We start from the raw sequence: 16391 nt of genomic DNA on the forward strand, positions 1-16391 counted from the left end.
TCTTTTGGTCTAGGAGAGGATGACACGCCAAACTTTGCCACCATACATCGTGTCGACTATTTTCTGGACCAATTATTCTGAATCCGACACATCGACTTCATAAGACATGCCCCCTCTCTGTGACAGTGTGACAGCGCCTACTATGTCTCGTAACCGGACATAATGGTAGAGGTTCAGAACAAAAGGAGAAAGAAAATACGAAGAGAAGCAAAAACTCAAAAGAGAACTTGCACTCATCAAAATGTTCAGTATCCACATCCACAATATAAATGATCACAAGATACAACTAAGCACATGAAGAAATCCACAGATCATCAAAGAATTCTCCAATCGACCCCCCTAGAATGCAAATTCAGTAAACAGTGGAACAGGACCAATCATGTGACCAGGCCATGCTTTAAAAATACGACGACCAGCTGCTTGAGACTGCAGATTATGATCCCATTAGTTAACGCAAAAAAGGAGATGCAACCGGTCTGCTCACACATTCGGTGGTCTCGATTATGATGATGGACCTGCATGCTGTTTAATGTCTGTCTCATGTCTGAGGCTGTTCTCTCTGCTGTACGCAGCCTTGGCACCCTGAGGAAAAATTTCCGAGGGTGGTATCAAGTTAGACTATTGTAATTGGAAAGGAAATAAGTGTATGCTCCGATCGTATTCCTGAACTGTTTTCTGTTACTACAACTTTTCTTCTGAGACAAAGTCTCCGTGAAGTTATATTTGAGAATGGTTTCCTGGAAGCATCCTACTGATATTTTCTCTCTAACTATGCATTTCATGCAAAGCAATCTTAATTTTGTTAACTTTGTTTGTGGGAAGCTGATTTCATCAATCATAGCAGTTGTGGTCTGAATATGCTAACTACAAGTAACAGTTTCCACATCCAAAGCGTGACCCGCTTTCTGCATAATACTTTCAGAGTGCTGATCTGGAGACGGTCCTTGAAGATATCTACATGTCAATGGGTAACAAAGCAATGAAGAGGTAGACAAGGAAGCAAACTCACTTGGAAGACTGTCCCGAGCTTTTTCAAAGCTAAGGCACGTAGCTTTAGAACTTCCTTGGACGCAGTAGGATCCTTAAGAACCTAAAGATCAAAAAGGCACAAAGCAAGCAATCATGTGTCTCGGTCAGGGACGAGCAATTATGCAAGATCCCAATGGACATTTGTTTTCGTATATTTTCAGATTTATCATGCAAATCCCATGTATTCAACCCTTCCTAATCATATGTTGTCAATAAGCTGATAACTAACGAGGGGAGTTTCCGAACTCACCCTGTTGCAGACTTGGGACAAAGTCAACTCAATATTGAACACATTTATTTTCCAGTTGTTTTCGTATATTTTCAGATTTATCATGCAAATCCCATGTATTCAACCCTTCCTAATCATATGTTGTCAATAAGCTGATAACTAACAAGGGGAGTTTCCGAACTCACCCTGTTGCAGACTTGGGACAAAGTCGACTCGATATCGACCACATTTATTTTCCAGAGAGAATTGATCACGGCATCCTTCTTGTCTTGAGCGGCCTTTAGTACGGCCTCTTCACTGGCTTCTCCCTCATGCATATGCATCAGCTCATCCTGTAACTGAATAAGGGAGACCGCACCTGTGGATCCAAAGAGAAATAAGTTTACATTAGGCATGCTAATCAGGTAGCCAGGAGTTGGTGTAACCATGGATATGGAGGTTTGTAGCCCCAGGAACTGCAGGGGTCCACATTTCCCCTCTCTGTCAGTGCACCTACACCTCGTAAAATTGATGCTTTTGGCTAAAAAAAAAATCAGTTATTGCTGGAGGAGCCAAACTTTTTCCAGAATCTCTCCAGGTCTGGCCTGGCCTATTGCAAAGGACCCATCTCCGAGTATGATGCAATACTCTGTTACTTCAACTTGTTTTTCGTTTTTAAACATCATATACTCACATCTTGTATAAGGCGAAAAACATGTATGTAACATTGTGTTTCTGCAATACCGGTACTTCAAGCAAGCCCCAGCTAAACTGTTCCCGGGCCTAAACTCTTTGCCCTGACCCAATTCTTTGTTTAGGCCTTAACCAGTTCGACTCGTGAAATTTAAGTACCTGCAGCAGCCATTGCTTGGGATTTGATCTGGTGGCCTTTGTCCCGAACCCACTCAGCTATATATGGTACCCTCATATACCGCCTATCCTTCCCAAGTTCTCGTGCTGCTTTCCTCGTGTAAATGTAACCAATTGTGTGAAGCATTGCTTCACCAAAAGCTGCAATGAAAAGAAGATTAATAATTTCTGAAGCCATGACAAAGATTGAACAGGTACTTAAAATTTTTCCCATTCTGACTCTTTCCCAGCAGCTAAAAGTCATAGAAAATGAGATTCCAAAGTCAACAGCTGAATGAAATTCATCTGACAAGAATACTAACCCGCTACTGAGAGGCGTTTCGCTTCTGAATTTGCCCATTCCACAAACTCTTCTGTTCGACCTTCAACAAAAGGCTGAAGCCGATCTTTGAGAATGGTTATGAGTTTGTCTACTCTCTCCTTCTGCATTGCCTGCATCATGTAAATTATTTTCATTCAGACAACATGCTTTAGACAACTGAAACGACAACCAAAAAATTAGATGAATTTACACTTCTGTTCTTTTCAAGCAGGAGTTAGGATGAGTTTTACGTTAGGAAACATTAGTTTAGGAACTGTACCTTCATCTTCTCCTGAAATTCCGAATCATGTGGTTCTTCAGCAGTAGCCATAGAGGCCAATGCAAGTTTCCCGATGTAATCTTCAAAATAATCACTCCCAAAAAGCATGCCGAAGACAGCTGCAGGGTCCACCATGGCATCCCTACCAAGGACAAAAATGTAATTCATGAACACTAATGTCCTTTCTTCTGCATATCTTAAACAAAAACTTAGAAAGTAGTATGGGAACAACAAAAAATTTTAGGAACTGAAGAATATCTACATTTGCGCTGAAATAGTAGTATCCTCGGAACTTACTGAGAAACTCCTGCCTTTCCATACTTGTCATATGCCTCACGCTTATCGGGATCACTCAAAACTTGATATGCCTCCCCAAGTTTCTATACATACATCATAGGAAGGAAACATAAGATGAGGATCACAGTCCCAATAATCTGACAAAGTTTATTCACAACAAGAATCGAAATAAAAGCAAAGCATCTCTTTCTGTATATTCTCCCGATTAGACCATCCCAAGTGATATGTCACCCCCATCCTCAAATGACATAGACACTTTAAGGAGTTCCCCACTCTTCATAAATTCTGATAATTTATTAATCCTTGTCATCGTTACTACTGAACTGACCTGGAACTTCTCAGCTGCTGTGGGATCTCCAGGGTTCTTGTCAGGATGAACTACCCTCGCCTGAAACATAGAACCCACAAATTAATATTGAAGCATCTAAAAGATGTCAGCCCAAAATCTTCGGACGGTTTGTTCAATTTTGACAGCGAAACGTAATCATTAATCTATCCTCAGAAACAACAGAAAACCTCATGTTCGTTTGACATGTTCACTCCTCTAACCCAAAACTTAGGCACGCAGAAAAATCATAAAGGAAAATAATCCGCTGGCAAGAAATAAGTTCATTCGTCATTTCGATCCGTTCGAGAAGTTTCTCCTAGCAAATTTCAGCTGGGGTTTTCCTCTTCATTACATAAGAATCGATGCCCAAGCGGCAAAAACGTTTACCTTGAGGTAGTAAGCCTTCTTTATGTCAGCCGGGGATGCGTCAGAGCTGACGCCCAATACGTCATAATAAGCTGTTTCCTTCACCATGTTCTTCCGTTCTGCGATTCAGGGTTCACTGCAAGGGAAAGAAACTCCAATTCAATCACCAGTAAGCAAAAAATGCAACTTGGGAAAGAAAGACAAATCATTATTTCTTCACGTTTCCCTTTCCTTGGAAAACCCAAAAATGGCAGAATCCACAGCTCTGCTAATGGTCCCAGAAAAAAAGATCCAGACTGTCAACCAAAAATCGCAGCTTTGGGGGACGCATCAATGGAAATCAGCAAGAAATGAGAGGAGGCCCTTACGGGTTAACCAACAATCTGCAAGATCAAATGGCAGCACCTCCAAGTAATCTGAGACAGCGCCTGAGATGGAGATGGAATCGAATAACGGGTGTCAGGTCAAATGGATTTCTATGGAATATATTAACAAATTTACGCGGGGAAGAGGAACCTGGAGAAGCTTCCTCGGCGTCGTCCCCGTCGGGTCACCAGCACGCCGAAGGAGAAGCTTCGAGCAAATAACGGGAGATGGGGGCTGTCGTCGGTAAGAAGGGAGCTTTCGAGCTGTCCTTGCCTTCCTCTGCGGCCAGAATCAAGAAGCTCTTCTCAGTTCGACGCGTGTAAGGAATCTACTGATGGTCGGAGGCGCTTCCGTACCGTTTCGGACCGTGTGTTGTCGGTCCAACCGTTTGCATCACGAACCGGTCTAGACCGGTCCAGTGTCCGGTTGGTCATCGACCGGTCTCAGAAAGTGAGGCACGATGCTGCTTCAGCTCCCACGTCGGGGGTTCGATCCCCGACCCCATCAAAAGCGGCCACCGCTGGAAATTGTGAGGGTGGGGGGAGTGTTGGGAGGTGACGAGCTGGTTGTTGCTTGCTCTGATGCTCTGTGGTTCTATATATTCGGCATGGCAAAGAGCATCGGCTCCGGAGTGGTGAAACCCGGGTATGAGCACGTTTTTGCCAAAGTGCGGGTTGATGGCGACCGAGTGCTCCCACAGGCAGCACCGGAGTAGAATACCGACCGGCATCGAGCCTCGACAGCCCAGCCATTTTTCACAAACTTAGAAATTGCGGCTGTGGGCCCAATTTGGTGACTTGAATGGGCTGGCCCGACCCAAAAAAATAGCCACGCTAGAGATGAAGATCATTATATTGAAAGTCTTCCACACTTATGAAGATCGGATGGCCAACTTCTGAATAAAAAATATCGTACTGAAGAATGTCCTAAGGCTCGTAATCCCCTTCTTCATAACTGCTTCTGGTAAGAAATATTTATACGACACTATAAATGTAAACTCTGATGGTCCCTATCCAGACGGCCAATTGATCTGAAATCTATACCCTACGAGTTATTCTTTGCATATCGAACTTCATTTGCCAACCTAATTTGTCTTGTCCTTGCATGCAATGCATTGCAATTGATCTATATGTTTTGTTCGATGCCTTCTAGAAGATGGATGGACCTTAATTTTCAAGCTTTACCAGCAATGAAATTAGTTAGTGAAAAAAAAAATCAACGAAAACCCTTCGCTTAAGCGATTATTTCTCTTTCGTGAGAGTGAGACTAGAGAGGCATAGGCTTGAGGAGAACGACACTACTCTATGACCGTCCAAACTCGATCCACACGATATTACGTGGAAATTAGGCAAATACGCTTCGATGTGTTAGGACTAGTGATTAGTGAGAATAAATAAGAAAAAAATGTTACAACAACTTATATAAAAGCCATTCTATAAAAATCCAATAGGACTGTGGCTCGGTGGTTAAGAAGCACACTTTGTTCATAAAGATTTAATTGTTCGATTCATCCTAAAACTATGTAGGGAATACTCCCTCTTAGACCATTTGTATGACTTGTGGGGGCAAACCAACCTGTCTCATAAGCTTGAAAAGTTCACGTGAGCCATATAAATTAGTAGGCAAAGCACGAACATCCCCAGTTATTAAAAAAAAAAAACAAAGATAATCACTCTTGTATATGTTTCATTCTGTAGCGTACATACTAGAAATAGCGAGCAGCTTAGTAGGGTAACAAAAATTGCCTATTTGGGAGAAAAGAGAGTGAGTTGGATGACCAATCATATTTCGTCATCATTTGATAATGGGAAAGTTGAATTGGAGGGCTTCACATGAAAAGTTGGTGTAAAATAGTGGGTTTAATCATCCAATATTTTTCCTGCCTTTTTTTCCTCCAAACCGGACAATCTATACATATTATGTAATTTTATACTTCTCGCACAAGAATTGACGAGAGCTCTCCATTCGATTGATGAAGAGCTTCCGTTCGTCTCTTGGACAATCAACTCTTCGCATCTCTTGTACATTAATATATACTTAACTTTTTTCACATTTTCACAATTAATTTTTTTTCGAATTTTCATAATATATTTATATATTAGATATTTTCAAAAAGTTTATTTATTTTAAATTTTTTATTATTATAAAATTCGTAAATGTAATAATATCAATATAAAATAAAAATCGTAAAAAAATCCGTGTAATTTGCAAGTGAGATGATTAATTTTATTATTATTTTGTAAATTTTTTTTAATTTCTATCGATTGAGTTTTTCTCTATCCCTATATTTTTCTTTTTGACTATTTTCACCAAATTTAATGATCTTCTTATAACTTAAGGGAAGGGTTATAATTGAAGGAGGAGGGGTTCTCCCTCCAATCTCCTAGTATAAATTACTAGGGATGTGCACAGATATAGGGTATACTCGGAACTTACCCATTAAGGTAGGGTCCGGGTAGCTCGTATTGAAAATAGGGTATAGTCCGGATATTAAAATTAGGAACCGATAGGGTACCTAGAATCGAAATCGAAATTGGTACTTGGACCAAATAATAATTTCCCTAGTTATATTCAGATATATTTCTCTATTTTACTTTACCATATTCCCCTCTCTGTCTCTCTTTTCTCTTAGTGAAAGTTTCGCATTCTTTATCGTCGACAGCTTTGGTTTGACAATGATAGGTATATCCTTGGTGAGGCTGATCGTATTACAAATTTTTAGTTTTGTGGATGGATTCATGAGACCTATTACTCTTTGTTGTAGATGTATTGTGGATTTAATCTAAATTTATGTTGACATTCTGTTATGCGTAATCACTGATTATGGATGAGACATTTTCGATTTTATTTAGCGAGACAAAAAAATTTTCATGTTTCAACATGATATCCGGAACCTGTGAAATAATACAGGTTCCGGGTAGATTCTAGTTTCATGACTCAACAGGATAGGGTCCGGTTCCAAAATCTTGGAACTTGTTCTTTACATAGTAGGATCCGGGTATCGTGAAAAAAGTAGGGTATCCGAAATCAAACACCCTTATAAATTGCCATCACAATTCACTTTCTTTGAGAAGTATTAAAATTCACTTTACCAAAGACATCTAACTAGAAGTAGAAAATTAGGACGGGACCCAATAAATAAGTGGCTTGACAGAAATGTAATTCTAATAAAACATTTCAAAATTCGATAAACTGTTACGGTTCAATCCATACAAGTCTTACTTAATGTATGTGATCAAAAACTAAATTATCCTTTTTTCACTTACAATGGGGACCGTGTATCTAATACTATGAAAGAAAAAATTTAATAATTAATAAAAAGCCATGGATAGTCACAAAGGCAGAACGTGCGCTATTGTGCTACACTCTTTTTTAATAGAAATTGAATTATTGCAATATTTGAATAAATCTTGACCATTTTAATATACCATAATGATTTTTTAGGGGGAAAAAAAAGAATATACCATAATGATCAATTTGTTTTTCCGGAGGTGATCAAATTAACATATACTTTTTCTACACCCAAAAAAAAGTCAATAAAGCTTTTTAAAAAAGCTTTGTAAACGGTAAAATGGGTTTTACCTGTCAGCAAAAATGGGATTGATTTGAAAATCAACTCACAAACACAAACAAAGCTTTAGGGTGTGATTATTGACTCCCCTAATCACAACGGCTAAAAAAGATTAAGAAAAGTGGAGATGCGTGAGTGTTCAAAAGACCCATGATTAGGTTCATTTGATTGGGACTCTAATCAAAACCTTGGCAGCCATTTGTCTTATAGTAAAATATATTTTTTCGAGGGACTGTATTGGAATTGTGATGTGACGTTAAAGGACAAAATTGGATGGCCATGATTTGAAGTCCAAAAGGAATCCCTATAAATAATTATTTTTCTGTTTTTATTTAATTTGAGATGGATTAAGTACAAAAGTTATTCGAATCCTAGGAAATTCTATTGCCTCCAAGTCTCAATTAGATAAAAGATGGACGTTAGGTGAGCCCGTTTCCCATGTTCTCTTGCCCTCCTTCCCTTTTATTTTTCGAATAATTACGCCGTATACCCTAACGTTTGAAAGAAAATTTAATTTTTTACCTGAGATATCCCAACGTTGACGTGTTGATTTCACATGTAACCCGACGCTAACTTTCCATCCGAAATTGATCTAATTGCTCACGTAACACGTTAATTTTGTAACATTGCTTACATGTGTTACAAAATTAACGCGTCACATGTGCAATTCCGTCAATTTTGAACAGAAAGTTAGCGTCGGGTTAAATGTGAAACTAACATGTCAACGTTAGGATATTTCAGATAAAAAATCAAATTTAAATTAGAACTAAAAATTCCTTTAAATGTTAGCTTATATGATGCAATTAACCCTTTATTTTTTTGGCTTTCTATCTTAGTCTTACCCCCATATTCCGCGAGCCCATTCAATCCACCCCATGTATTGATTAGTTTATGATCTGCTAAGAATAACGCAGAAGCTCCGATATTATTTTAATTATATATAAAAGAATAAACTCTCCAGTCATCTCCATGATATCCACGAGTAAATGAGCCGCAACATGTTTCCGTAATATCACCGGACCTCCATTATAATGATCGATCAAAAAGACAAAAAATGAAGAAAAAGGAATTGTCTTGTCCTCGCAAATGGACTACTTGACGTAGAGCATTTGACTACCTCTCTTTGATATCTATATAAGGTACGGCACATCATGAATAAAACTGAATGAATCGATTTATCGAATCAACAAAAATGAATAGATCAACCTGGTGCAGGTTTATAAGGTTGGAACTATATTGGTTGTACGCACGTAGGAAAAATTATCCTGTGATTGATATTCGTAAGATTTCTCAAAGATATAAAAGAATTATGAGATATTTCCATGAATTTTTTTACGTGAATATATATATATATATTGGTCGTATAGGAGACCAACAATCTTGAGAGAAAAACATAACGAAACTATTGCAATCACGGGCCTCGGATATTCCGCACTCATATCGCGATCGAGGATTATGAATGCTTAAGAGCATTTTCTGGCCAAATTCACCTTGTTATATATTTGGTGGCTTTAATGATGTTTTCTTTACATCTTCAAAGGTTCAATCAACTTTTATTTTCCGTGTAATTACAGTTACCTTTTTCCCATTGTTCCGTAATTCCTTTTAACATGTGTTCGCATTTTTTAGGATAATTCACTGCTCACCAAGATGTTTTTGTTGTTCTTTACCGATATTCTAATGAATCTTTTTCTTTTTTTTTTCTTCCTCTTTGTCATACTAAAACAATTCAGAAATATAAAATGTGTGTTTCTTTTAGTAAATATATAATTTCATTCCTCAATAGATAGATTGCATTTCAATTGGGTCATTATCGTAAAATTTGCATAAAATTAATCCTTTTATACTTCAATTTGGTCCCTCTATCCATCAATTTGGTCTTTATGTTACATAACTTGCTCTTTTCTAATTTAATTCCGTGAATTTTTACATAATTAATTTCGTAACACAGAATGATAATTGTATTGCTTTACATTGCAGTTATACTTTGGTAGAGTTTAGTGTCTATGCTGGAAAATTTTGCAATCTACACTTTGTGTTTTTTAAGGTCCGATATAATTTAGATTAATTCATGAGAATGGGCGAAGGATTTTATGTAATTAAAACTATGTAGTGATAATAATAAATTATCTTGTCAATGGGAAACTAGCTTGTAGCTGTACATGAGTTTTTTTTTTCTGTTAGATTATTACCATGGCGATGTGAAGAATTATTTATTTACACTTTACCCTCGCACGTGCAGGATTATTATTCACGATTGAAATAAATATTTATATTAATGATTTTTATTTTCAAAAATATTCACGTATACTGAGGTTTTTTAATTTATTTGTATTTAATTTTGATATTGGGATGATAAAAGTTTTTAAAAATTTCAGAATTTTACAGTCATAAAAATTATTTGATAACTTTTTAAAGTAAAAAATCGTACTAGAATTTTAAATTATTCTTAGAAATAAATATTTATATTTAATTAAATTTTTTATAACTCCTAGCAATATCATACAAAAATTTAAGTGTTTAATTAATATTAAGTTTAGATATTCTCATGAAATTACAAATTACGTAATGAATATTCACATTTAATCAAAGTTAAGTTAAAAAATATATAGAAAGCAGAAAATGATGTACTGAGGGTTTATGTTTTTAGCTTGCTCAATGAGTCTTGGTAATTATTTATGCTGTCATTTCATATTAAAAAAATAATTGTAATCAATTTGAATTGAGATTAATCATTTCAAATAAAATTTAGTTTTATTCATTTTCAATATTATAACAATGATAACTGTTGAGAGTCAAAATCAAAGAAATCCCAAAGCGGACCATAAAGGGAAATTCATTGGGTTTGAATGAGTTTTAGGTACCATGACTTATCAATTTGATTGCCAATCACTTGTAAGGCTAGTAAATGAAAATTTTATATGATAATAGAGAGGATTATATTCCAGTGTTTATTTGTTGAGGGCAATCAAAATGCGCCTCTATCGGCCCGAGATTTAGAACTCATGATCTATTTGTCAAGTATTTCTCCTCCTCCCCTCGCCTGATTGTGGAAGAAGCCCACTTCATGATTATAAAGTTCAAACACGGAAGTGGATGTTGTATAAATTCCATTTATTATTATATTTACGAATAATATATTATTTAATTTGTTATGAATTGTAATTGATATGAGTTAATTTGTCTTGAATTTTTTACCGTTATTGGTCAATTGACTTATTCAAAATGATATTAAATCCATTAAATCCATTTTTTAATGGTCGAGTAAACTACCGTTCAAGAAATTAATTATAAGAGTAATTCAACTGTCTGAGATTTTAAGCTATAAAAGGCATGCAGGCTACACATATATATAGAGTTCGAGTGGTCTAAATACCGTAGTATAAAGTCTATTTTTGAGTTCTTATACTAGATATTCATATAATACTTTATATTTCTCGGGTTGGGTTCTAGTGAGGAGATATAGTGATTGCAACATAATATCTCTCGTGAGCATTGTATCCTGGGGTTAGATATTTTCATTGAAGCCGCGTTGCAACAGTGCGGAGGAATTCTATCCTTAAGAGAACTTCCTAGAAGTGCATTGCCCCTATTTTGTTTTCGAGTTTCTTGTGCTTATCGTTAAATTCTATATTTTATTTTGATGTGCTATCTTAATCTAATTCCTCATAATTGTGTTTTTCATAAATTATAATTGTTTGAGTAAAGTTTATTATCGTGTATTTTATCGAATTTCTCCACATATCAAAATTTACCACAACAATGGAAACCCGACAAGTAGTTAGTTCTTGAGGACCGGTGTTTAGGTCCATTACACGTGTAAGCAAGTGTTAAAAAAGACCACATAAGAAAGATCACATGTTGTCACACGAGGTCGAATTTTGAGATTCCAAATCAAAGAAGCATAACACCGGGACCATCAAGGAGCGATTCCTCGATTTATATGAGCTTTAAGTACCATCATCTATCAGTTTAACTTGGGATATGATCCATTCACATGTAAGCCTAGTGGACGGAAATTTTACAATATAATAATTTACTTTTAAATCGAAAAGTGATTTGTGTCAAATATTGAATTGTTTTATAACAGATATTTAAAATTTAAATAAGGTAATTTTTCATCATTCAAATATTAAAGTTTCTATTTTTTGAATCTCATTTTTTTAAATAAAATTTTATGACTATTTTTTCTAAATTATTTTGCGAAAGTAACTCAGTTTTCATTATGTTCCTAAATACTTATTTTAATTTATAATTAAATATATCAATTATAATTTTTTTTCGACCAAAATATTTATCAATGAGGAACCTAGGATTAACATTTGTAGCACAAGCGGTAGACTTTTATGAATCATTCGGTCATCATATAATATATGGATATGGATTATTAAATAATAATCTTATTATTTTTTATTATGTGTTAATTAGCATTATGAAATAATTAATTTTAAGTTGTTTACGGGGATTTCCTGTAAGTTAATTAATGTCATGGCTTAATTAATGTTAAGTTACGAACGGCGAAAAGTTAGAGAATGAGGAGTTGGGAATTTGAGTTTTTAACACATGGTGACTTTCAGTAGTTGTCTGAGTAGACGCGCCACTCGTTGCTGCGGCTGCACTAATATAATCAATGCTATATTAAGTACATTGATGGATTAGTGTGCTTTATAATATTATCGTATATACATTATCATCCAACGTCAAAGATGAAAAAATCATGTTACATTTTATATCATCAAGTCTAATTACATGCTACTTGTTTCTTACATTTTCGTAGAACTACATATAAAAAATCAGCAACACCAGACAATAAATCAACAAATTCTCGTATCTTAGACTATATAAATACAACCATGAAAAGGACAACTAAAACAAAAAAAGATTCGCAATCTTCCTCTGCAATCAAAAGTTTGAAACCTCCAAACCATGGACATGTAAAACACAAAAGTACTGGCAATATTCCATATTCGTCAATTTCTCTTTTCAAGCTAATGTTTGCTTTGTGGCTCACTGTTACTTCTCTTTGTTGATAAACCTACCAATAACGAAGAAGAGGTAACTATGTAATTAGTGTTAATAGCGATAAGGACAGGAGCTAACTCATCCACTATTTAGAATAAAAACAAATGACCAATTTTTGTATTAATGAACACTAAAGTAGAAGGTAGACACACTGGTAGAATGATGGAGGTATAGGGTGAAGTACTACCAAATCCCCCGAATCCATGGAAAACTCTGAAAGAATGACTGAAAATGTTGAAGTTCTGGTTTGGTAAAAAAAAGAGATATGATTGGTGATGGTCAGATTGGATGGAGAAAGACAGTGTCGGTGAGGAATAGTGAAAAACAAGACAATGAGAAATAAAACAGTAAAAAAAAAAAACTTAATATCATAAGTACAGAGAAAGTGAGAGTTGGTGATATTAGTAAAACATATCTGAAATATTTGATGTTTTCTCATAGATAAATTTAATTGATAAAAAATTAGGAAAGTTAGCAATCAGAAAATTCATAACCATATCGAATTTTCAAGATTGACAATGTATTTTTCAGAAAGTGTTCACAATCAGTTGAATTATTACCAAGTAAAAAATAAGTCCATTTAAGAAGGAATACAAGGAGGAAAGATTGTTATTTAAATTAGATAGAGTGTCTATTATCAACTTATTGAAATTCTATAATGATAAGAGAAAATTTCTCTTTCCTTTGATTTCTTTGTTTTGACGAATATTAGGAAAAGAGGTAAATGATACAGCTACTCTCAAGGAAAGATTCCATTTTCTACGCCTAATTAATTAAATGGAAAGACTCGACAGTAATTTAACCATAATTAAGATCTAAAGAATAAGACCACAAATCTCATACTTACAATCCAAAAGACCAAAATCAAGGAGTTCCTTTACGATCCCTACAAAACAAATACTAATAAATTCTTTCATAAGAATGCCTTAACTTGCAAATCATGTTACTTAAATTTCGAGATTTAACACTCTAAACTAAATCCAGGTTAACAATGTGAATGAATTAATTTTCATGATGAACAAAGCTAGAAACATAATTCAGCCTATAACTATTCAAAATAAATAACACATCTTAACACATAAAAATATTCAAAGTAAGTAGAACTTACGATCTTAACAGCCAAGTAGAAATTAATTTAATGTTTGTACATGTATTATGTTTCAATAACTTGTGATTTTTGGAAGCCAGAAGCATTTATCTTTTCCATGGTGTAAACTCTCTCCATGAGAAGACATGTATATCCACATATGATGATTCAATATCCTTTTTCTTCTTTTGAATCTGTAGTAGGAATATCAATTAAATCGGTTATTAATATATGTGGTGAGTTATTTACGCTAAATAAGGCAAAATGAAGTAGAAGTTAGAGTGTTGACCGAGTTCACCATATTTATGCTTGTTGCCTCTAAACTGATCCAATTCATCAATTCAACCAAAGCACAAACGAAAATCCCTGCAAATGAAAAGTAAGTCAATTGATAATGTTATGGAGATAGAGGATAATAATGCCTGGAAAAGTTAGGCAGGTTGCGTCACGTCTAATGTTTGGCCTATCAAGCTTTCGTTATGTATCGCTACGTATGCAAGTTTCCATGCGAGTTCCCCCAACCGCGTGTTGCTGTGTGTTCAAGTGTCTCCTTAATTGAAAATTAAAAATCATTTAATTAAATCTATATATAAAATTAAACAGAAAAAATATTTTAATAAAAAATAATTTCAATCAAATTTAACTTTCAAATTAGTAGAATTGCAATAATTTTAATATGAAGAAAATACATGAGGTAAAGTTATATAAGATTAAGCAAAAAAATTATTTCAATAAAAAATAAGTTCAATCAAATTTAACTTTGATTGGTAGAATTATAGCACCAAAACAATTACTTTAATTTATTGCGAATAGAGATGTATAACTTTGATTAGCTGATTCTAGTGAATTTAACATTCGAATCAATATATAATATATAATATCTTGAATAGTTAACTAGGTTGTGTCACTTGTGATGTTTGGGCTATCCAGCTTCTGCCATGTATCGCCACGTGTGCAAGCTCCCATGTGAGTTCCCCAACCTCTTGTTGCCATGTGTTCAAGAGCCTCCTTAATTATAAGATTAAAAATTATTTAATCAAATCTATATGTAAGATTAAACGGGAAAAAATATTTTAATAAAAAATACTTCCAATCGAATTTAACTTTCGAATTAGTAGAATTGTAGTAATTTTAACATTAAGAAAATATACACGGTAAAGTTATATATGATTAAGTAGAAAAATAATTTCAATAAAAAATAATTTCAATCACATTTAACTTTTTCTTCGATGTGAACACTAATATCCGAAAAGCCCAATTGAGTTCCTACTAATCCAGTCAAGCTGGGTCGGCTCACTAAGGGGTAAAGCTGTCACAACGAAGATTTTCTGCATTCACAATGACTCGAACTCAAGGCCTTGTTTAAGCGGAACAAGTACCGAATCGCTTGAACCAACTCACGTTGGTTCAGTCAAGTTTAACTTTCATTAGTAGAATTGGTAGAATTATAGCACCAAAATAATTGCTATAATTTTATTACAAATATATATGTATAAATTTAATTAGTTGAAAAAATATTTCAATTGAATTTAACATTCGAATCAATATATAATATATAATGTCGGAATAGTTAACTAGGTTGCGACACGTGTAATATTTGACCTATCCAGCTACCACCATGTGTCACTACATGTGCAAGTTCCTATGTGAGTTCCCACAACCACATATTACCATGTTTTCAAGTGCCTCCTTAATTAAAAGATTAAAAATTATTTAATTGAATCTATATATAAGATAAAATTAAAAATAATTATTTTAATAAAAAATAATTCCAATTGAATTTAACTTTCAAATTAGTAGAATTGCAATAATTTTAATATGAAGAAAATACACGTGGTAAAGCTATATAAGATTAAGCAGAAAAATTAACTTTTCTTTTCGGTGTGAACCCTAGTATCCGGAACCTCAATTTGACCATGATTAATCCAGTAGAGTCAGGAAAACCCACTAAGTGGTAAAGATCTCCCAGCATGGATTTGTTGTATTCACAAGGACTCGAACCCAAGACCTTACTCAAGCGAAACAAGTACCGAACAGCTTGAACAACCCACGTTTGTAGAATTGGTAGAATTATAGCACTAAAATAACAGCTTTAATTTTATTGGGAATAGATATGTATAACTTTAATTAGTTGAAAAAAATTATTTCAATTGAATTTAACATCCGAATCAATATATAATATATAATGTCAAGAACAGTTAAACCACGTTGCACCACATGTAATGTATGGTCTATCTAGTTTCCGTCATGTGTTGCCACGTGTGCAAGTTCCTATGTGAGTTCCCCCAACTGCGTGTTGCCATGTGTTCAAACTGCCTCCTTAATTACAATATTAAAAATTATTTAATCGAATATATGTATAATATTAAACGGAAAAAAGTATTTTAATAAAAAATAATTTCAATCAAATTTAACTTTGATTGATAGAATTGGTGGAATTATAACATCCGAACAATTGCTTTAATTTTATTGTGAATAGTTATGTGTAACTTTAATTAGCTAAAAAAATTATTTTAATTAAATTTGACATTCGAATCAATATATAATATATAATGCCCGAAACAGTTAACTAGGTTACGCCACGTGTAATGTTTGGCCTATCCAGCTTCCGCCATGTGTCGTCACATGTGTAAATTCCCATGTAAGTTCTCCCAACCGCATGTTGC

General features: G+C 34.5%; 1 protein-coding gene across 1 annotated transcript; it reads right to left on the reverse strand.

The window, feature by feature from the left end:
• Positions 1–203: 203 nt before the first annotated feature.
• On the reverse strand, positions 204–4355 carry LOC116205647 (chaperone protein dnaJ 10-like). The gene is made up of 11 exons (XM_031538279.1): positions 4196–4355; positions 4048–4107; positions 3701–3815; positions 3314–3373; positions 2986–3068; positions 2689–2830; positions 2410–2539; positions 2090–2248; positions 1444–1616; positions 1010–1090; positions 204–582 (listed from the first exon to the last, which is right to left on the reverse strand). Exons 3-11 carry the CDS (start codon positions 3785–3787, stop codon positions 502–504), a joined length of 996 nt encoding a protein of 331 aa, XP_031394139.1. The 5' UTR covers positions 3788–3815; positions 4048–4107; positions 4196–4355; the 3' UTR covers positions 204–501.
• Between the last annotated feature and the right edge of the window lie 12036 nt (positions 4356–16391).

This window comes from Punica granatum, chromosome 4 (genome assembly GCF_007655135.1).
Source record: "Punica granatum isolate Tunisia-2019 chromosome 4, ASM765513v2, whole genome shotgun sequence".
Classification (NCBI taxonomy): domain Eukaryota; kingdom Viridiplantae; phylum Streptophyta; class Magnoliopsida; order Myrtales; family Lythraceae; genus Punica; species Punica granatum.